The sequence below is a fragment of the Amblyomma americanum genome, chromosome 9 (assembly GCF_052857255.1).
Source record: "Amblyomma americanum isolate KBUSLIRL-KWMA chromosome 9, ASM5285725v1, whole genome shotgun sequence".
Classification (NCBI taxonomy): Eukaryota; Metazoa; Arthropoda; class Arachnida; order Ixodida; family Ixodidae; genus Amblyomma; species Amblyomma americanum.
This window is the reverse complement of record NC_135505.1, coordinates 127,423,140-127,446,791: the sequence shown is the minus strand read 5'-3', so window position 1 is coordinate 127,446,791 and position 23,652 is coordinate 127,423,140. Positions and strand designations below refer to the sequence as shown.

Sequence of the window (23,652 nt, the reverse complement as noted above, 5' to 3'; positions counted from 1 at the left end):
GCATTAAAAAAGTAGCCAACAGTTGTATACAGCAGACATGGTTTTTATTGAACAGCACAGCCTTTTTATGCAAAACAAACATCACAAAAAAAAAGTAAACAAGGAGCATAGCACAGGCTGCAGTCAAACACTGTCAGCATTTGTTTTATCAGCACAAGGTCAATACTTCTGAACAAAAGTGTTGCCTTAGTTAAAATCTTCCAAGAACAATAGCACAGACTGCACAGAGGCAATACTTCTCAACGGAAGTGTGCCTCTGGCAACTTCTTCAAGCGCACCAAAATTGGACAAAACTGAAGAGACTAGATGAAGCATGATTTGCGAAGTATGACGCACCAAGTGCAGCAAAAATCTTGTGGTATCACCATATAAGCATCCTGTAAAGCTCGAAAATCCTTAGCATAAATCAAGAGCAAGTGAATATTTTCACATGTACGCTAAACTTGGCCTGAGCAACTGAACTCTGAATCTGTGCGATAGGGAGGTTGGTTTCCAGAATAAGTCGCAAAGAACCTTTGCCAAAAGTGTCAAGAGAGACCTTGTATCCCAACCCTGCAGTTCTTTAGCTTCAAATGTGTCATAAGCACCCTGTGAGAAAGCTTCAAGCCAATCTCCGTAGCCCGTATACTCTTGACAAAGACTGCACGCTTTGCCAAATCGTTGACAAATGCTTGTACTGCAACATAAAGATCACAAAGACCTCGCGAGGCAGGAGGATAAACATATTTCTCCCGTGGCCACTTTAGAAACAATGCATATTAGGATACAATATAAAAATGTGCTCAGTCTTTAAAGTAACCAGCTGCCCGAAGAAGACAGCTAACAAAGGATGTCTTTAATAAAACTGTTCATGTTCAAAGCTACATGCGAATAGTGACAAAGCAGAGGACCTCTACACATCAAGAAGCCCACATCTGTATGAAAACGTTCACTTTCGGTTTAGTTACAGAAAATTTAGGTTGCTTTGTGAATAAAATGGCAAGCTGACAGCAGTCAGTCTACACACAGAGTATTCACGAGATGTAGTGCCTGGGTAGCAAAAAAATTTAAGATAGTAAAATGCCTGGATCATGATTAAATGGTACGTACAAAGCGTGTCTATAACATTCACTTCACATGTGTTTGTTACATAAAAATGGCTGTATCTTACACAAGTACAGGCCAACCCATAATTTCTGCATCAGCAACAGAAATGGCTGGCATCAATGCAGACATGAAGTATACTCTTTTTCTGCTGTTCTTGTAGTGCTCGCCCTAAACTGCGACACTTCGATTTATTCAGCTTTTAAAGTTTTAGTAAGTCGATTTTATGATTAGATGCATTCCATTAGAACAGTAAACACTTGGTCCAGATAAAAGAACATACCTTGAGTAACTCTGAAAATCTCAATTTTTGATATGTGCAATCTTTATACAGCTTTTTCTAAGAAGCTTCTGAGGGCCTCCACCAAAAGGACAAGTTATTTGATACGCAGCCGCACATTTCACTCTAGTGAACAAGGACTTCAGGTTACCTGGTTTAACAGTCATACCAATACTTTCACTCAAAACATTATAGTGTTTGGTTTACACTAACGCAGTCCCCAAGTTTTCATTATAAAATAACAACAATAAGCTGCCATCAAACTCGCAAATTGTGCTTCAAGCATAATCATTTGCCCGCCCACTCAGAGAGAAAAAGACATTGCATTAGCACCGCTGGCAGAACAAGCCACAGAGAAAATAAAAATTACAAACGGCAAAAACTTGCTTGCAGAGCTGACTACCGAACCACATACAGCATAAAAACAGAACCTGGACAGGCAGTAGTTAGAAGCACACACTCAAATACATTTCAGTTGCATACATTATGTGTTCACGTTCACTAGAGGGTCAATAACTGGTAAAAATAATGGAACCACCCAACATAAGATGTACAGCACATAATATTAATAACAATGAAAAATGCAAAATGGTTTGGTTTGGTTTATGGGGGTTTAACGTCCCAAAGCGACTCAGGCTATGAGAGACGCCATAGTGAAGGGCTCCGAAAATATCGACCACTCGAGGTTCTTTAACGTGCACTGACATCGCACAGTACACGGGCCTCTAGAATTTCGCCTCCATCGAAATTCGACCAACGCAGCCGGGATCGAACCCGCGTCTTTCGGGCCAGCAGAGGAGTGCCATAACCACTCAGCCACCGCGGCGGCTCAAAAATATGCTAAATAATAAAATCTTGCGAGCAAGTGCTGGCAGATGCCCACAGTCCAGTCTCTAATATGGCAACAGCACACCCCTTTGTGAACAGGCTCATGTTGCTTCATTTCGTGGAGAACACATGCAGACAGCCAACATAAACGCAAGCACGAATAATTCGTACTTCTAGCTAATTTAAACAAATTTCAGTATTTCGGTTGGTCTGCTTCACTTTAATTCAGTATCAAACCCATTTAATTCACAGTTTTTGTTTCATGCTACGACATTGTGAGAGAATGCAGAGGCACCCACAGTCAAGATAACGCTCACAAGGTGGCGAACAAACAAAATTAGAGGAAGATTCATGGTGCTGGAGCAAAAATGATGCCCCAAATGTAGAACAAAACTGTAGCCCTATATCATAAGACAGACAAGTCCTTTAGCACTACTTCTGAACACCTCGTCCATCGTGCTTAGGCTTATTCGATCCTATCCAATCTTCCTTTTCTTCATACCCTCCAACTCAGGACATGTCTTCACCAGAAAGTATAAAGCACTCAGTTTTCTATTCTTTGGTGCTGCTGGGTTTTAATGCTTTTTCATCAAATTTGTTTGATTTCTGCTTTTTTCTCCACAAAATGGTAGCATGAACAGAAGACAAGAGTGGACAAACACATATATTTCAGAAGTTTTCCAAACAATATTGTTCACGCCTGTAACAGCTACACCGATGCACAAGGAAAAGATTAAAAAAAAGCCCCTAATTTGTGGCTGTTTGTACTCCACTGAAAAATCATGGCCTGGATATAAGTAAAATAAATTTCAGATAAAGAAGATGCAGGGAAAACTCAAACCAAACTAGTAAACAGTCTGGTTGTACGAGTTTAAACCAATATAAGTAGGATGTAGGATGTAGGGACGCTCATTCATTGACCAGTGGATGACTGCGGTCGTATCTAAAAAGAATATGGAATGTTCGAACACTCAATGGGAGTTCTTTAAGATTTTGCACCCCCTGGCATTTTGGAGCATTAAAAAAAACAGGCAGTGAACAACACACAAACATGAGGTGCCCATGCCTGCATTTTGTTAACTCTCAGTCAACAGCCGTGTCAAAAAAAAAAAAAATCCATCTGACACTCCTCAGATGTGGACGACTGATCTGGAAGCTGCAACTCTTAGACACTGGCTTCTAGGAAGGCATTGAAGCATTGGCAGGCTAGAAGCTAAGGCCATTACACTAGTAACACCTGCGACAGTATGCACAATTTCCACTCAAGCTATATGCCACCACCACGTTCAAAGCTAACACATAGCATGGTTGAAGTACACGTGACAAAAATGAAGAAAAAAAAATAATCAATTCGCAATTAAATGCTACAGTCACAGAGGCATGTACACCATGAACTTGTCAAAGATTTCCCATGAAGGACGGTTTTAGTTGTCCATCAATATAATTAAAGAAACTGGGAACGCTAAAACTCGGAATTGCAACTTCGTGAACTAAATAAGTCACATTGGTTCATGCGTCAGAAGACAAAAAAATACAGTATGTAATTCCACAGTAGACTTCAAAGCATATGAACAAATATAAATAACAATATAGTCACACTAAACAGATGTCCATGCTATTAGCTGTGTACATTGTATAGACATGCACACTGAGCAGGAAATTAACCGTAGCACAAGCACCAAAAGAGAAATAAAAGCTGGTGGCTTTGATTCTATGCAAACGCTTTCTCTTGCAATATAAACCACTGTAACATGCAATGCATGTGCATTCTACGCATAATATTTCATTGCAATATTCACACTACAAAATGAAGCCCTAATATACACGTTAACATACACTGAATTCTCTAGCAGATTTGTTTTCACAACACGTAAAAATACCACTTCCTGTCCAGTTACAAGAGTTAAGGTCATAGTAACAAAAGAGATAATGATTAAGTCAGCTAGCGAGCTTAAGAACACACACTAATAATGGTTCTAATTTTTAATGACACACAAAATCAGACTACATTAATATCAAAATGAAATTAGGCTTTTCAAATCACACTCAGCAACAATCACTAACTTAATATAGCCACACAGTTTGAGTGGAAAAAATTATAGTGAATAACATTAAATTACCAGGCACGCAGGCTGGCACAAAACATCACCCCAACAGCAGATGCAGCAAGGCTGCCAGACTGCATAAAGTGACACCTTATCAGCCTGACAACTTATCTTCGAAATCTAGCTACATCTCTTTCACCTGCAGCAAACAGCAGGGAAGTGCGTTTCACAATTTTAACCTTCGCAAATTACTGCTGCCTTATCACATATTCCAGGGCACTGTCCCGCACGTAACAGCTTAAGCCAAAATCAGTGCCACCATAGCGTGAGAGGACGCAGAAATCATGCCTGGCCTTCTGCGGTCCCTCCCCTCCCAGGCCAGCAGTGCGTCTAGGCTTTCCTAAGCTCTGTCACAATGTCACCGTACGTCTCTCCAAACACGGCCCTGTTGTGGGTCACGAGGCGAAGGAACTGTCCCGTGATGGACGTCAGCTCTTTTTCGAGCACTGACAGACCAGGAGGAATCTGGGTGGGCCGCGCCGATCCAGCGGAGATTGCCATCTTGATGAAGTCCAAGACCCGCATCACTGGAATAGCACGAGGAGCAAGAGGTTTTCATAGGAGAGTTTCTCGGAGCAATACCTGTCCGTCTCATAAGCGGCAGTAAATGTAGCAACGACACTTCTTAGCAGAGGGTGGAGCCTTGCACTTTCATAGCCTCCATAACATCAGGTGCGATACTAAGAAACATGACACAACTGCTATATAAGAATTTTAGCATAGCATTACCATATATCACTACTGCCACCTAACAGCACCACATGAAAAAGTGGCCCCCGATTGGCCCAAAACTGCACTGTGCCTGCACCTGGTGGTGATATGCAGTATGCTGTGAGCCGTAGCAATATAGAGCAGCTGAATACAGTAACGTTGTAGGGTTACCATATGTGCTAGTGATATACAATAGCAGCATACAGTAGCAGCATCAGTAGCAGCACACAGCAGCAATATACAGTACAGGTATATGGCAGCAGTATCTGGTAACACTATATGAAAACTCAAGATTTTCACTGGAGCTAGGGTCCACCCACGTGAAGTTTAAGCCTTGCTTTGTCATTGAGCTTTCATGACAGCTTCAACAGCTACATTCCCCTGCAGCTCAAATGTGTGGCCAACCACACTTCCAACCTAATGTGCCCGCTCGTACTGATCTCCTGAAGTCTTCTTAAAGGTAAGCTGGACCATAATTTTTACTACCTCCATTAGTCAACATAAGCACAGGATGTCTACTGAAAGGCTAAAACCAACCATGCCACAGGTTCTGGGGCTCCATCAATGGCAGCGAGAGGTGCAAACGGGTGCCGACTTCCCCATGACGTCAGTGGGCAGGCTCGCCCAGACTGCCCACTGATGTCATCGAGGTGCGGTTCGAGGCAGTGAGGTGTCACCCTAATTGGTTGCGAGCTACTGCAAATAGCGATTTTTAAAAATTATTTCTAAATTATGAGGTCCATGCAGTGCTTTCACATTTGACTCGAATACCCGCAGAGACCACCTCTACAGATCTGCCGCATTAGAATATGCCCACTGAAATTACTTGAGGGCTTGGGGCCAAGTGAAGAGCACTCACAGAGCAGCTTCCGGACAGGGTGTTCAGAAGAGACCATGACGACGATCTGATCGTAGAGCACACGCTCCTGGCTGAGCTGGAGCTGGTTGAAGCCGTGCTTCTGCAGGCACTCCTGCACCTCCTTGATCACCTGGCTGGCCACACTCTGCAACTTCTCCCTCAGCTCCTCCTCACTGCGGCAGCAAATGGTGCAATATACAGAGTGAGACACGGGATGTACAGAGTGCACGGAGCATGAAATGCGACATAACGAAGCAATATGAAAGATGAAGTCTGAAAAGATCACTGCTGATTGGCCTCCTACCCCCTGTGACTAGTGTCCCAGAACACAACAGGGATAAGTCCGTCAACTCCATCATTCTTTTTCTTTTCCCACCATGTGCTCAGGCTATATTGTTGTGGATTCTTTTTTCTACTTATTTGTGCTAACTTTTCCAGCTATGCACACAGTGGTTCTCGTCTACATATGAAAAATTAAACATTCTGACAGATTAGCCTGTCTGGTTGGGTTTGAAGACATAATACACTGCACATCTCCAACCAAAAACTTTAATTTTACCCCAACGTTTCGAAGCCGACTCGGCTCCTTCATCAGGGGTGACTGAGGGCAGTAGCTAGCGTCCTTTAAGTATACAGGGGAGGAGGGGGTCAAAGGAACGAAAGCTGCGATGCGAAAGGTGTGGGGGAGGGGGAGGTGGTTTAGGCTGTTAGTCACGTTGTCGCACTGTGGGGAGGTGGTCAACGGCGACTTTTTTTTCGTTGAGTTGAACAGCGAAGTCCCTGGGCATATATGCTAAGAGATAATTTCGTGTTCCTGAGGTGCATTGCTCAGACACTCAAAATGTAAATCTGGAGTTCTGTCACTGACACTCATTTCTAAGAGCATCTGCAAGGTGTAAGACACATCAAACGACACGAACAATAGAGCCGGGGCCATTTAACCTCACCCCTACCCCTTCAGCTGATAAGCAGTAAGCACGAATCAACCACATCTGACTAGACAGTTTCTGCCCCTCAAATGAAGACACTAGCGGTTCTCAAAACTGTGGTATCCCTTCTTTTCCAGCACTGCCCCCCTTTTCCAGTTATTCAGACATTGCAAGGATGTACCTCAGGTACTGAAATGCACTCCACAACACACCACTCCAACTCAACCAAACTCCATCAAGTTCCAATACAACCACACCTCACAGCAATAATGCCGATTCCAACTCCTTCTACGGTAGGTGAGTGAGTTTCCCGATTCTTTAGTTGGTGTCTCTGCAATGCAGTTTGCACAACTAATGACGGAACAGGCAGTTTTCGAAAAAGAAATTTAAGCACAGTTCATGCATTTTCTAACACAGGATATGTCAACATGGTTTCGATATTGCAAGGCCAGCATTTCCTGCATTGAAAAATGCGAAAACTGCGCTTATAGTACTTTCTGTTCCGAAAACCGCCTTTCCACCATTAGAAGGGCACAGTGCATTGCAGAGAGGCCAACTTAAGAATTGGGAAACTCCTATTACACGGTGTTCCATTCAAGTCCACTCAATACAACTCAACCTCAGCTTAAGGGGGGAAGCTGGTCTTAGAAATTTTTTTTTTATTAATTCAGTCGCAATTATGAAATCTTCAGGGAACATGTATTTTTGCACGCTGATTCCAAATATGAAATTCAATTTAATATACAAGCTGTCCTTGTGGACATGATGCAATATGTTATGTAACTTTTTGTGGAGAACGAAATTTTGCTGCAGGGAACTTGCTAGAATGTATGCCGTCCGCTTGTCTTGACAACAAGCTATGCAATAAGGGTAAAATTATTATCCTGTCTATCACAGAAGTTGAGTTACAGGGTTTTGAACTTCGTACTTCACAAACGGGAAGAAAAATTTGTCTTCCTGTTTCTGAAGTGACAACATCAAAATTCTATAACTCAACTTCTATGACAGGCAGGATAATAATTTTAGCTTTATTGCATAGCTTAATGTCAAGAAAAACCAGTGGCATGCATTCTAGCAAGTTCCCTGCCGCAGGATTTCTTGAAAGCTCTCCACAAAATGTTATATAACATATTGCATAAGTGCTCAAGGAATTGTTGTACATTAAATTAAATCCCATATTTGGAATCAGCACGCAAAAATACATGTTCCCTGAAGATTTTGTAATTGTGACTTCATTAATAAAAATGTTTTGCTAAGACCCTCTCCCCCCCTTGACTTTCCCACACGCCTCTCCGCTCAAAACTAAACTCCTCCGCAGTCACCCACTTCCAAACAGCCATTTGTTTCCACAGAGACCCACGTGAGCATGCTTGCCTGCACTTTGCAAAGCCTTCCAGGAGGAGCTGGGTGTGGCTCTTCAGGTCCTCCTTGAAGTCCGAGATGCCCTGCAGTGCAGTGCCCCCTAGCCGGTAGGTGATGCTCAGGATGCTGGCCACCAGTGCAGCCAAGTGCACCTTGTCCTTCAGGGCCTCAAAGCGTGCCTGGTCCAACCGCACAGTCTTCGCGAGAGAAACGACAAAGGCGACATGCGAAGAGTCAACCGACGAGGCAGGGCGAAAGAGCCTGGCAGAAAAACCACTCCATAACCATTTCTGGCGGTCTACTACTACCACTACTACTACTGCTGCTACTACCACTACCACTACCACCACTACTACTACCACCACTACTACTCCTGCTACTACTGCTACTACCACTACTGCTACTACTGCTGCTGCTACTACTACTACTACCACTACTACTACTACTACTACCACTACTACTACTACTACTACCACCACCACCACCACCACTACTACCACTACTGCTACTACTACTGCTACCACCACCACTACTACTACTACTACTACTACTACTACTACTACTACTGCTGCTGCTGCTACTACTACTACCACTACTGCTACTACTACTGCTACCACCACCACTACTACTACTACTACTGCTACCACCACAACTACTACTACTACTACTACTGCTGCTACTACTACTACTACTACTACTACTACTACTACTACTACTACTACTACTACTACTACTGCTGCTACCACCACCACTACTACTACTGCTACCACCACCACTACTACTACTGCTACCACCACCACTACTACTACTGCTACCACCACCACTATTACTACTACTACTACCACCACTATTACTACTACTACCACTACTACTACTACCACTACCACCACCACCACTACTACTACTGCTACTACTACTGCTGCTACTACTACTACCACTATAGCTACTACCACTATTGCTGCTGCTACTACTACTACTACTACTACTACTACTACTACTACTACTACTACTACTACTACTACTACTACTACTACTACTACTACAGCAGAACCCCGCTCTAGTAAACTTAGATATAGTTAAAGAAAACTGCAGTCCCATTTCACCTTTCACAGATGAGTGTACATTTTCTTACGTTTATAGTAAAGACAGCTTTAAGGGGGGACACTGGTCTTTGGGAGCAAAAAATGACCCAAAAATCAATTTTTTTAAAATTACATTCTTGGAGCCTATAGCTATTATTCTTCAACTCTACCAGTTTTCTCCTCCAGGAAATTTGTATTTTGACCATAATATTAACTTTAGATCACTGTGTGGGCTCAATTTGTGTAGGAGCAGGCGATTTAACACCATGAAAATTTTGGACACCTGGCTGTCTTAGTACGTCAATATCTCAACGTCTAGGACAGACAGACATGTCACATTGTTTGCTAAGGGAAGCTGAAGGCACAATGTATGCAATAATCGAAGCAAAATTGTTCGATCACGCTTCAAGAATTAAAAATTTTTCAAAGTTTATCGATGCATGATATTCACACTTTGAATGCTGCTATTCTAAGTGCAGTAAAATTACCAAAGAGGGTAAAATTAAAAAACTGCTTTGATTATTGCGCTCTTCACTCACCATACTATGTAGCCACGGGTAAAAATTATTTTTTATTGAGCCATTTTTTTTTGTACCGAGGTACTAACAAATGACTAATTAAAATTAATTATCTTAGTAACTAACATATTAATTTAAAAAGCAATTTCATATTTGAAATCAGTATAAAAAACTGAGCAAGTTGATACAGTTTCATTAGGATTGGACTAAAAATAAGGAATATAGGTCTAAGACCAGTGTTCCCCCCTTAATGAATATTTAATGAAGAATGAAAGAACGCCTGGTCATGACAATGCACTTTCTGCAAAATGATGACACCTCAGCCAGCGCGCAGTCTCAGACATCTCAGAGCCACAGACCTGTAACCGCATAGTGAAAAGGCCTACATTCGGAGGCAAACGAATACCGAAAGATGATAAAATGGCACGAGAAAAAGCTAACTTTTCGGGAGTCTTGGGGCCATGAGGCAAAGTGTGCGGAGCATGTGGGAAAAACTTAGGGGGGACACTTAAGTTCACTAAGAGTGTTAAGTGACAGCGTTAGAAACAAAATCGTCCACGAACTTTCCCCATGTGGCAGCTACTCTATCACTAACACATATGGGCAAGTTCCTGTTTAGAGACATTAATTGGTGGCACTAATTAATCACACTGCTGTCACTTAATTAGTGGTACTAATTAAAATAGATAGGTCTAACGCACCCAGTAAGCGATGTGCCGCCACTATGCCAGCGGGCAGCTCGCCACTGCAGAAAGTGCGTCGCTAGCATGGGTGCACCGTATTCACATTTCTGGTTTACAGTTAAGCTTGTCTGTTGCCACGTTTTATATATCGAATTATCACTACATTACTATTTCACGATCACCTTCGAGTTTGACATATTCGGGATCGATTGTATCTAGGACCAAGTTCTGTGGAACTGGTACTTACTTCCGGGTATGGCAGGTCATCCGGCCAGCACAGCAGCTCCATGTACGCTCCGGCCAGGACGCTGGCGAAGCCTGGTCCCTTGCATCCGGGGCCGTTGATGGGGTCCGGGCTGTGCTGGTCACTGAGGCTGCGCAGGTGGTCATAGCTGCGCTTAAGCCACGCCCGCGTATGGGTCAGCGGGTCGACCGACGGGTTGGCGCTCGTCTGGGCCTCCAGGAACTCCTGGAACTTGGCCCGCTCGTAGGCGACCGAGTGAGACTGGATGTGCGGTCGCGTCTGCTGAATGGTGAAGTTGGCCATGTCCATCTTCATCTGGTACAGCTGCTCCATGATGCCCCTGTAGCCAGGTACCACAATTGGTGTTGTGAACAGTTTTATCTTCACAGAAGAAACTTGGCAAATCATTTTAATGCCGATAAAAGCAAAACCATCCATTACTGCAAGAAATGACCAACACTGCCACTAGCATTACCAGCTGCTTTTCTTGCTCTCAAGTTGCACAATATGTAACAAAATCCCATCATACCAAAAACCTGTCAAGTGGACCACTTGCCGCCTGATTGCGTTAATAACTGTAACTAGAAGCAAAATTCACAAATCTGCCCTGTTAACAGTGCTCTGAAGAATGCTAACCATTCTGACTAACAGCTACATCAGGTCTAGCAGGCCACACTAACACATCCTATGAGATGCAACAGCTACGACTCATCTGTGGTAGCAGCAAAAGGGTTGACTTCCACTGACTTCATGAGAATCGGCGCATGTGGTAATCACTGCAGAAACTCGGGCAGAGAGTGACCCAGCATCCAAAAAAGGCTGCATGACCTCTTCCCCTTACTTGAAGAGTGGCACAGTCTCCTTGATCTCGAGCAGCTCCTTGATGCTGGAGTCCCTGACCGGAGCACACATGCGGGCCATCAGGGAGATGACATGCCGAGCGTAGCCGTGGAAGTCGAGGGTTCCGTGCTCGGCCTGCTGCCGGATGAGGTCCACGTCGAGCACCTGTTCGATCTCTTCCCGCATCCGGGTGCTGTACGGCATCAGCAGGCTGAGCAGGACCTGCGCATACGAACCGCCTACATCAGGGATCCCCCGGCACGTCTTTTTTCCAACAATCAACACTCGGCTATCTTCCAAAGAGTCTGCGTCACCTTTACTATGTCCGAGGTAAAAATACAACCTTTGTCCGTAAAGTTCCGGGACTGAGTCCATTAAAAAAAATTTGTTTAACATTGAAATCATTTGTGCAGCACCCCTTCGAAATAGTCTCCCTTGCTGTCTATACACAGCTTCCAACGCTTCTTGAGGTCTTGGAAACAGTTGGAAAATGCTTCTTTTGGCAGGGCTGTCAGCTCCTTTGTGGCGTCTTGAATGGCCTCCATGCTCCCCATCCTTTTAGGGCTCTCTTCACACGAGGAAACAGGAAAAAATCGCATGGGGAGAGGTCAGACGAGTATGGCGGCTGGGGAAGTACAGTAATGCTGCGCTTGGCGAGAAATTTTGTCATGCTGAGAGCAGTGTGTGGCCTTGCGTTATCGTGGAGAAGGCTCCATTGTCCAGATGCCCATAAGTCAGAGCGACGGCGTCGCAGTGCATCACGAATGTGTTGGAGCACACGGATATAAAACTCCTAATTCATTGTCTGCCGTTGTGGGACGAACTCATGGTGTATGACACCTCTGGCATCGAAAAAAACTATCAACATCGTCTTTGTTTAGGTCTTCTGTCGCCGCACCTTTCTCGATGCCGGAGAGCTTGTGGACCGCCATTCGGCGCTCTGCCTCTTTGTTTGAGGATCGCATTGAAAACACCATGTTTCGTCTTCAGCAATAATGCTGTCAATGAATGCAGCATCCTTTTCTGTCTCGGAGAGCAAATCAGCCCTCACTGATGCCCGCGTGTCCTTCTGGTCCTGTGTGAGGGACAGCGGAACAAGTCTGGCATTCAGACTTCGTTTCCCCAAGTTCTCAAGCAAAATTTGGTGGCATGTTGTCTTACTAATGTCGAGAGCATCCGACAGCATGCGGACTGTAATGGTGCGGTCTTGCTGCACGATTTCCCTGATCCGAGCCACGTTGTTTTCATTCCGTGAGGTTGAAGGGTACCCTTGCCTTGTGTCGTCTTCAAACGACGTTCTCCCCGAAACGAACCCCTTGTGCCACTTGAAAACTCGCGCCCGCGATAATGTCTCGTTGCCGTAAGTGTCATGAAGGAGCTCATACGTCTGTGTGGCTGCCTTGCCAAGCTTCACACCGAATTTTATGTTTACACGCTGTATGAGGTGGACGTCCATCTCTCCACATTCACTCACAGCAGAATATGCGAACGACTAGTGACAACGTATTTTTTTCTACATGTAGTGCCATCTAGCAGCTGCCACACCAATTAACATAAATAGCTCAGGTTAGCCTGAAAAGATGGCGCTACACATATGCACCAACATTTGTTTTAAGGAATTATTTTATAGAGAAGAAAAAAAAATCGGTCTCGAAACTTTACAGACAAAGGTTGTACAAAGGTTGAATAACATCGCTTTTTGATGGTTTAACTCATATGCAATGCAGCAAATCCCATGGAGACATTAGAATCTGTAAAATATTTTGCATCAAAGTAATTACCAAAGTTCTGCGAAACTAATTCACTAAAAGAAGCAGCCTAACAGAAAACCTTCCCTAGACTTCCCTATTTTGCTGTAGTCCCAGCTGGAACTGCCTCACCATCCCAACCAATAGCCAACTGAAGCCACTGTACCCCTCATTATGGAACCTCTAGTGTCAAACTGGCCCCGGACCACAGCATTTCCTCTGCTACATTCGCCGCATATAACAGAGTTGTAGCAGCAAAAAATGAAGGCTGGGATGCGAAACACTGGACCAGCTACCCACAAACCATATCTAGGGCTTCTTGCAGTGACATTGATGTAATGAAACCAGTTACGTGTACAAGGGCATAGCCTCCAATGAGCCCAAAGTACCTGTTTCACGACCACTGATGCATCTACATGCACAACGCTACAGTGCAAAGTTATGAGAGCACTCACAGTAGCATTCGTTAGGGCTTCACCAGCGAATGACACGTGACAATCGCTTGGTGCAGACAGAAGTTCTGATCCCAAGTACGACACAAGAAAACTCAGGTATGGGAGTTCCAATAAACAAAGCAATAGGAGCAGCAAATGAATGCTTCCACATGATTACTAAATAATGTTTGTATCGTTTAGCAATTCCTTCTGTCCTGTTTCGCCCACTTGGGGCTAATGCACTTCACAAGCTTGAGCTACTGTTGTTGCCATACTGAGCTAAAAGAACCCACAAATGCTGCATGGGGAAAAAAAAGAAAAAAGTTCACCTCTTTTGCTTCCTGTAGTAAGCACATGGCTTGGTCATAATTTGGAGGGCTCTCGTTCAGCTGTTCTTCCAGGATGTGCCAGAAGGCCTTGTGCAACGTTTCCTTCACCAAGTGCTCGAGGCTTTGGGGGACAAACAGGGAGGGGCATAAGGTCGATATCCATATAAAATCTAAAGAAGAAAGCCTTAAATGCCCTTTTTTTGTTTGCTTGATGTTCTACAAATATCACAGAAGCTTAAAAAGTAACACAGAGAATATATTCTTCGTAATTTTTATTTCAATTATATTGTTCGCTTAAAGATGCACTAAAGAAGAATCTGAGCTCGTCTTTTCACGGCGGCAACTCGACCTACACGCTCCAAGCATTCTTAGAAACTCCGAATTACTTTCTTGTGCGGCCGATTTCCCTATCAAATCAAATAAAATGTCCCAGCTTCCGCTTTTTTTTTTTTAAACTCAATTCCAAAAAGAGGAGGAGTCAGGCAACGCATGGTGTGACACGCAGTGATCGGCGAAAGCAAAGAGTCCACATGTATTTTTATTTTCATGGACCTAATTTGCGGCTATGTGGTCTGCGACTGAAAGTTCTTATTCACGGAAACCTAAAAAACAAAATAAAAGCGAAAGCTAAGCTGCCACATGACTGGCTGAAGGGGACTCCACGTGTTGGCTGACTACTCCTCTTTTCGAAGGTGAGTTAAAAAAGAGAAAACGGAAAATCGACTACACAGGACAATAATCCAGGCTTTCTAAGAATGCTAGGAGAGTGCAGATCCAGTTCCCGCAGTAAAAAGACTATTTCAGATTCCTCTCAAGTGCACCTTTAACTCTAAATACACCTCTCACCATGACAGCAGACATCGAGTACATTACCTGTAACTGCATGCACATAACAAGCATGAAGAGCTGGTATGATATAGAGTCTCAAACCAATCCCATACCAGTTTTAAACTTCCCGGCGTTCGTCACTGGCCCACGTAACGCCATATCATGTGTTCGCTCTTTGTTATCAACTCAAGGCCAGTGATTTTGGAGGCATGGAATCATAGCAGCCAAAGATGAAGAGTAGGAAACGCAAAAGTGCAATGGAGCAGTCATATTATACCAGCTCAGGCGCGCAAAATTTACAATCCTTACCTGTTTTGCGGAAACTCCGTTTGCTTCAGCTCAAAGGAGTCCTCCATGGCAATCTCATGAGCTAAGGCCATGTTCGTCACCCCATTGGCAGTCTTCATAATTTGGTCCAGGGAGACAAACTTCGGTGGAGATGCTGAAGGAAATTAGAGGAAAAAAATCAAACCACCGAGCAGGTTCTAAAGTGTTTTACAAAAATTTTTAAATGCATTATCTGTAATCAATTCTCACAAAACTGTTGGCATCTTCTACATCAGCAAACCAAGAATAAGTAAGTGGTTACAGAATGTCCATCCATGTCGACAAAACTCATTTTGCCAGCTTCCGGCTTTGAGAGAGCTAGAAAGCTTTTTGCATGCCACTTGGAACGAAAAACGAAAAAATGTCAAAAATATAGACGCGTCAATTTTACTCCTGTTGAAATCAAAGGTTTGGCCCTTGTGACCAAACTGGCTGCCATTGATACAAAACAATGTACTGAGGACTGTCAGAGTATTGCGCTGCCAAACAACCTAAGGGCCACGATATGCAAGGTAAAGCTCTTATCTGTCACGAGTTGGTTTGAGACATAACCAGAAAAACGAACAAACAAACAAAAAAACGCACCGGGCACAACACCAAAGCTTCCTTCGAGGACCAATGGTGTGGGCACTGAATCGTCGCGAGGCTTCTTTATAGGCGAGGACTGCCTGACCTCACCATTAGAGAGCGAAAGGCCCTCCATGGTGTCACTGGCCTCTCCGCCACTGCTCTCGCTCGACGTCCGGAAGCGGGCACCGTCCTTGAGTGGAACGTGTCCGCCACCAGAGGCATCACCGTCACCGGTGGCGCCACCTGGAGGCTTAGAGGCATCGCCAGAGTCACTCATGTCTACACCTTACGCGTGGTGTTGGCGTGGCTTTGCACCCTTGAAGCCGCTGCTTGGAGGACTCCAGCTCTGCAAGCAACAGAAAAAAAAGTTGAGGCACCTAGACCACCACCATCATCATCATCAGTTTAGCCGAGCCCAGCTGAGAACAAAAGTCTCTCCCATTTATGTTCAACTAAACCTGTCCAGCATCAGCTGTGGCCACGTGTCCTCGCAAATTTCCAAATAGCATCTGCCCATATGACTGCCTACCACACCTTTCTGCATTTACCTTCTCGTAGAATCCATCCTTACCCTAAGGGACTAACACTTATCTGTGGCCGCGTATCCCCGCAAACTTCCAAATAGCATTTGCCCACATGACTACCCACCACACCCTTCTGCAATTACCTTCTCGTGGAACATATCCTTACACTAAGGGGCTAGCACTTATCTATTCTCAGCCATATGTGCTGCAAGCATGAAATGAAATGTGAACAAGACAGTTGCAACACACAGAACAAAACAAGAAGACCTCGGTTGATAAAAATTGAATATTAGTGTACTCAATATTCGCTTCTGTGTCCCAAAGGCCATCGTGGAGAAGTGTTAACTGATTTGTCTCAAACTTCTGATCCAGCAGTTATTTTTTAGTTATTGCTGTCTCATTACTGTTATGCTGCTCGCATTTCATCTGATGCTTACAGTACGTGCTCTTCCCGCGTACATTTCGTCCTCTTGACTTCAAAAAAGATATCATCAGTTTCGCCATGTAAAGAAGTACTGACACTTGTAATCAGCCACAGAAGAAACCACACAACAAAATGGGATATGCATTACAATACTTGGCGAAATCATTTCTTAGCACTGAAAGGAACAGTACAGTGCTGGAGCCTCTGTAACCGTCACTCCCCCGACAGTTCAGCCGCAGGACAGCCACCTCGTACGCTGCTCACAGCGCGGTTTTACAATTTTGTAGCTGGAGCAGCTGGTGCCATCTATGGAAGCTTTTTGGAACTGGGTGCACCTAAACAAGTCGTTGCAGTCAAAGAAACTGTTTTTTCTTTGACCGTAGAAAATGTGATGTAAGAAATATACCATAAATAATGTGCGTTACCAATATAATGCATTTAGAGAAGGTGTGTTCCAGCTCAGAGAAAAGTTGTCACAGAGTATATAACAATGCATAAAATATAACAATTCACAATATCATTGCCTCTCAGGTGATATTTGTAGCACCAGCAGGAACAATAAAAATAGGTAAGAGTTTGATGACACAGTGTGCCGGATTATACGGTTCACTAATTGGCGATTGAAAGGTTTACCAACTCAAACCCCCAACGGTCCCAATAAACTATCCTTCACAAAGCTTTATTATACCTGCTACTCTTGTATTTGCTTGAGCTTTAAATATTTGCACAAGCATTTTGCTGAACCATCTACCAGCATGTTCAAGGCAATCGCACCCCCTCTGCCTACCTGCCACAGCCAAAAAAAGAAAAAGTGACATTGGAAAGGCAAGATAGGATAAGAATTCCAACTTTTACAATTGTACTTGAAGGGCCTTGTATCACAACCAATCAGTATTTATACAGGCTATGTGACTCAGCTAGCAAACGGAAAAAATTAAAGCATCGAAAATGTAGTTCGGAGATTGCCAGACTAGAGAACTGCTTGCAAGAAAACCACAGAGCAGACAAACCCAGATACTTGTTTCTTTGAATAAAAAGAAGCAACTTGATGCAAGAACAAGTATAACCAAGCATTTCAATACTGAATTCCTTCAAGGCAAGAGCACCGGTGATTGTAGTGACAGGGCCAGGTAGGCGCTCTGAGTTAGTCATAACATGCAGGACAATAAGTTCTGCGATATGTTTCAAATTAACTTGAGAAGTGGCACTAGGCTTTATTATACACACGTTCCAGGTCATGCAGATGCTGTTTCCACTACGGCTAAAAACGGAAGTGATATAGCGACACCAGCCCCGCCGCGGTGGCTCAGTGGTTAGGGCGCTCGACTACTGATCCGGAGTTCCCGGGTTCGAACCCGACCGCGGCGGCTGCGTTTTTATGGAGGAAAAACGCTAAGGCGCCCGTGTGCTGTGCGATGTCAGTGCACGTTAAAGATCCCCAGGTGGTCGAAATTATTCCGGAGCCCTCCACTACGGACCTATTTGTTCCTCTCTTCTTTCACTCCCTCCTTTATCCCTTCCCTTACTGTGGGGTTCAGGTGTACAACGATATATGAGACAGATACTGCGCCATTTCCTTTCCACCAAAAACCAATTATTATTATTATTATATAGCGACACCATACTTTATGTTAGGTGCATTTCCATACAATGAAATGCAGCAGGTGACAGGGTACACGTCGACCATAAGCGACTTCATGTAGGGCTCAAAACAGGAGCTTCAAAACGTCTTCGGCTTTCCTGGATGCACCAACCTGGCCTGATCCAATGCAGGAACCTAGCTGTGACACTTACATGTTCATAACATTCATTTTACAAATGAAGTGCCTGCTTATACAAACTGTTTGGGCCTTGCACTAAAACAAGGGCACGAGAAGAAAAGACGGTGCCTACAGAGCGCCCTTTCTTGATCTCTTAATTGTCCTTGCTCTCTAGCTGTCGGCATTGCACACTAGAGACAATGTTGCCTCGCTCACATGCCTGTCCCACAACCTACACACAGTGTTTTGATCACATATATGCCACAACTACCGACATACAGATCGATACACTGCCACAGTCTAGACAGCAGCCAGAGTGAATGTCCTTTAGTGTATACACCTCAAAAATCGAAAAAGGGAAGGTTTATTCAACCGGCCGACCTTGAATTCAACACCTTCGCCGAAGTCACGGCGGGGTACATTGGGGCACTGCGCGCCGCCGTTCAATCGTGGGCGGCGCAAATTGGCGGCCAGCACGACGTCGCAAGGAACGGGGGAGGCTGTTAGCCGCGCCGCCGCCCTCGCGTATATTTTTCTTTTTCTTTTCGCGGCCATGAACGTCCGTTCCTCCCACCGACGGCCACACAGCTTCTCGCCGGAGGCCAGCGACACGATTTCCCTGTTGCTGACTCACACGCGTCGCCGTCTGGTTTGCTCGCGAGCGAGGTCGCCAGCTCCGCAGCCGACGACGCTCAAGCGCCAACGTCAACCATTTTTATGCCGGGTCATTCAGCTTACGCGGAGTTTTGCTATAATCCGTAAGCCTATACGTGAAAGGAGTAAAAAGGGAGTATACTGTCCTCTCGCGAAAACCCTCTTATAAAAGGGTGTGCACTAGAGGACAGCTTACTCCGTTTTACTCCCATATAAGGTGTATTCGTGTTAAGAGTGTGATGCACTGGACCACACCGTCGCTTCGGCGGTTTGAATTCGTGACCTCCAACGTCAGCGGGCGTCCAAGCTCCACGCAAAAGCACTGCAGATGAACACGACCTTCTGAGCGAGAAAGTCGCGCAACTAAATTTTCCGAATAAAAAAGCGTATTTCTCGCGCCCCTCTTTTAATTTCTTTATCTTATCTTTTAGATCGGCCGCACGTCGAACGCGCAAGAGTACGCACGGGAAGTCACGCATGCCACCCGGGCACCATGGCCACAGCCAATGACAGGCGGCTCCGTTAGCGCGCTGTTCAAATCACCGGTGTAAAGTGCGGTTGCGTGAACGTCGTGCGGTGCCTCCACAAGCGCGGCGTTCTTCAAATTTGGACGCCGCCCAATAAACCAAGTTTATTTGTGTGCACAAGGCAACATGCGCTTCGAATACCGAGCGCTTTCTTTGAAAAGAAAAAAGTAAATTTGCAGCAGGCAACCGACGGTGTCCTGACATTATCCGCGGCGTAATTGCGCCTAGCCATGTAGCTAGCACCGCTAACGGTATGGCAAGCAAGACAGGCGCGCCCTTAGCGACCCAAATCGGACAGAGGTGCCAGGCCTCAACTAAACGACAGACGGCACCCTGAAAGGCATGCGCTAGCAGAGAACGGGCGCATCTTGCAGCAACGCCTTCGAGGGGGAACGGGTGGCTTATTTTAGGAACAGACGACCGCCCGAAAGCAAGAGCGATAGATGGCAGCGCACGCCAGGCGTTCCTTAAGCGTTCCGAGCAGACGAGGAGGAGCGTTCCCGTTGCCCGAGTTTTCTCGTCCTACACTCCTTTTTCTTTGTCTTGTACAACTCAAGCGTGTGAAGTGTGCAAAGCGCAGCACACAGGTGCGTTTGTTTGGATGGAAACGGAGCGGAGGGACCCGAACTTCCGTCTCGCTCCTGCCATCGGCAGACGGCGCGCACCGTTCTTGGCGGCGGCTGCTGCCCTGAAACTGCGCCGGTTGACCCAGTTGCGCTTCTAGCGACCTCGCTCTTCAGAAAGCAGAAAGAAAAACGCGGAAGTTACGCAATCTATCTCGAAAGGCAGCGGGCGCGCAGCAGGCGGCAGGGGGTTCCTCGCTCGGTGCGATGAAGAGATATCCGCGCGCACCGACCGACCCAGCCGGCTGACGCAAGAGAAAGCAGACTACTAGCACGCGCGCCCCTTAATCGCGACGGTGAGCAGACGCGTTGCTAAGTCGCCGTGACGTCAGAGAAAGTGGCCGCGTTAAGCTTTACTACTCTGGCCAGTGCAACCCCATAAAATTATGCACCGCAACAAACGGCACACTTGCACATCATATATATATGTGAATTTTTATTGAACAGAAAGGTACAGTAGTAGGGATGTGGACCATCCTTCGGTTGTCAAAGTCATCTGACGCGGTACCTAGCGAAAATTAATGATGTTTGATGCATATGCAAGTAATACTTACTTTTTCCCTTGCACATAAAGGCACAAAACATTTCTATTTCTGTTATGCAGCACGACAAGTCAGTCCTGTCCGCGACAGTATGTGGCCAAATCCAAATACACGGAGCTGTATAAAGAAATTGGTACAGACACTGTTCATTTTGGAAAGCTGATCTGATGACAGCAGAGAGGCTGAACAGTGCGTACAGAAGTAATCCACGTGACTACAAACACCAGCATTGATGCACAAAGTGAAATTATCCCCTTCAGACACTGTGTCCGAATTTAAGGACGCAATTTGAACACGAATAAATTCCTCGTGAACAAAGTGCAATTATGTCCTCTAATGCGGATGCAATTATATGCGTTGAGACGTGGGAAATTGTGTAGAAACACAAGCCACACATGCGAAATAAATGCAGACAATCATCATCATCAGACAGCCAGTAACAGAAACTGCATAATTAATTATCGAAGATGATGGGAATTTATTCTGTGCATTCTTGCCATGCTCCTTACGCAAATCTGATATGTTGAAAATTTTTCTCCCTATTGGATAATAATCAGCACCTCAAGGGGCCTGTAACATAGGTCAACATTAACTTTCCGAGTATGCTACTACTATGCAAACCACTAAACTAAGCATGATGTAAGATATGCGTCTCCGGATGAAAGCACTGACCATTGCCTAGAGAAATACACATTTTTAGAGGCAGTTATTCATATGCATGTTGGCTACCATACTACAAAGAGCTTACTTTGTTCATGCTAGATACTGTGCCTAGCTATTATAGTCGTTGCACAAGCTCTACTTATATATGAAATAGTCCTTGGCAGTATGGTATATATCAAACAATATAAAATCTCGTATCAGAGTCTGAATGAATGAACATTTATGTGGCCACATAAAGATTTTTAAAAATTTAATGCCTGAAAGCAGAAGTTCATCACTCATCTAAATCAAACATGCAGGATATGCCTGGAACATTGCAATAGGATTTATTTTGCCCACATTCCCCAGATTTGCTGACAGCAATTAATTCTCACAAGAAAAGAAAGTTACTCCAGCCTGGCATACATGCCAGAGCATGCAACATAGGATCAGCAAATTGAATAATGACAGCACACATTTGAATGCCCTATGACAGCTAGTGCTTTCATCTCTGCAACGGTTAATTTTAATTCATTAAAACTGTCCTTTGCTCATAATAAAATTCCGGAAACCAATTTCACAAGTTAAAACTTCTTTTTGCACCGTAAACTTTCTAATGATTGCAAACATATTTCTCGTTTCAAGTCCACAGAGCGAAAATTAAGCTGGCACGCTATCTGTGAAAAATTACTGGTAATCCACTAAATATTTTCAGAAACATCTGCAATAAAACGACCAGGAAAAATCTTGCAATGCACATATTTATTTCACCCTTTCAGGATGCGTCCTGCTTATAAGTATCAATTAGGACATACTAAATATGCCGAAAAGTTGACATCTCAAAGAGAGATCCTAATATGCTGAAAACGTAAATACATATGGCTCACTGTCTAGGACAATTAGAACATTTAGAACAAATATACTGCAGAAGGGGGTTCTAACCATACAGGTCTAAACAAGAGTATGCTTGTGCACAATAATGAAATTAAAAAAGCGAAATGACGAAACCGAGCTGCGAGATGTTCCTCTTGCAACGCATTTTCTTACTTTCTTATTCTCGCTTTTGAGAAGGGAGTTTCAGTACTACTTCATGGTGCATTTATTCCATTATCTAACCCATATTAAAACCAAAAATGTTCACAAAAAAAACAATAAAAGGAAGGTGCAAGTTTTCTCGACATACAATTGAGAATATATGCACCGACTACAACCCATAGGTCATGACATCTCGTAAATCACGCTATATTCATAACTGTCTAGAAAGGACGAAAGTTCGAAGAAGAGACACGTGACTTTCTAACCAGAGCAATAAAGACTGAGCACAGCTGTTCGAGGCGTCCATTGAAAGCATGTTTCCGATTCTCAGAGAACCAAGCGACAAGCGCACCGACCACCACAAACAAAAATCAGCTGTTCGCAAGTCAGTGCAGGTCAGGAGCAGGCAATGGCGCCCTAATTCTACGCCATTTTCCTCTCGGCTTGGTGCAAGGCGCTGAAATTCGTTCCAAACAAAAATCGGCGACGCAGTTGTAAGATCTAAACCATAGTGGCGCAACGCGGGAAACGCGTACAGCTACTCTACTGTTGCGTCGTGCGCGGCGGCCAAGGTGCGCAGTTATGGTGCGCGATAAGAGAAAGGCGCTCTCTTGACGACCGTCGATCGAGAAATCAAAACACCCGCTAGCAACACTTTCGGCCGGGCATTAAGGCAAGTGTCGCGCGTCTTCCAGCGCCGAGGCTTCTCAAGGTGAAAGCGCGGGCGCAAGCTTCCTAAACAGCGGTGACATAACATCACAAGGGCGCTTGAGCAAACGAAAACAGTGGAAACGGCAATGCTCACCTCGGGTGGAGAAACGTCCGGCGCTGGCCCCGCTTAATCCCCAAGCTTGATGCCGGCTAAATGCCTCAGGATGGCCAATGCCACACGCACGCACGGTTCCTCGAGAGCTCTGCCGACAAACGGAGTGACGGCGTCTCGAAATGCGCCCCGACGGCTCGACTATCCGAAGAAAACTCCGCCAGTCGCACGCATAGCGAAAGCCAGATGATCGGAAGCGCTCGGAAGTTTACCAGGGAAGTGACGCATGACCAGAAGATGTGACGTCTTGCACCACGTGATTTAAGTGATGCATTTGTGATGTTGATAAAGTTCATGGTTCATGTGGTTCATGCAAGTTCATAGCATCATAGCTGCAG

At 44.8% G+C, this 23,652-nt stretch overlaps 1 protein-coding gene across 2 annotated transcripts; it reads right to left on the bottom strand.

Moving 5' to 3' along the window:
• Window positions 1-820: 820 nt before the first annotated feature.
• On the bottom strand, window positions 821-23,524 carry LOC144104282 (T-complex protein 11-like protein 1). Of its 2 annotated transcripts, none has more exons than XM_077637183.1 (9): window positions 23,297-23,524; window positions 15,869-16,106; window positions 15,173-15,305; window positions 14,036-14,156; window positions 11,526-11,746; window positions 10,688-11,024; window positions 8,170-8,354; window positions 5,867-6,039; window positions 821-4,823 (listed from the first exon to the last, which is right to left on the bottom strand). In XM_077637183.1, exons 2-9 carry the CDS (start codon window positions 16,035-16,037, stop codon window positions 4,627-4,629), a joined length of 1,536 nt encoding a protein of 511 aa, XP_077493309.1. In that variant the 5' UTR covers window positions 16,038-16,106; window positions 23,297-23,524; the 3' UTR covers window positions 821-4,626. The 2 variants fall into 2 exon arrangements, with proteins under 2 accessions (XP_077493309.1, XP_077493308.1); XM_077637182.1 differs by having other exon boundaries at window positions 15,776-16,106; window positions 23,297-23,491.
• Between the last annotated feature and the right edge of the window lie 128 nt (window positions 23,525-23,652).

Excerpts from the sequence above, each read along its gene's own strand:
- LOC144104282 (XM_077637182.1), bottom strand. The coding sequence starts at position 16,037 with ATGAGTGACTCTGGCGATGCCTCTAAGCCTCCAGGTGGCGCCACCGGT. Across the intron at positions 14,157-15,172 it reads ACGGAGTTTCCGCAAAACAG|CCTCGAGCACTTGGTGAAGG; the intron begins GTAAGGATTGTA and ends TGTCCCCCAAAG. Across the intron at positions 11,025-11,525 it reads GAGACTGTGCCACTCTTCAA|GGGCATCATGGAGCAGCTGT; the intron begins GTAAGGGGAAGA and ends ACCTGGCTACAG.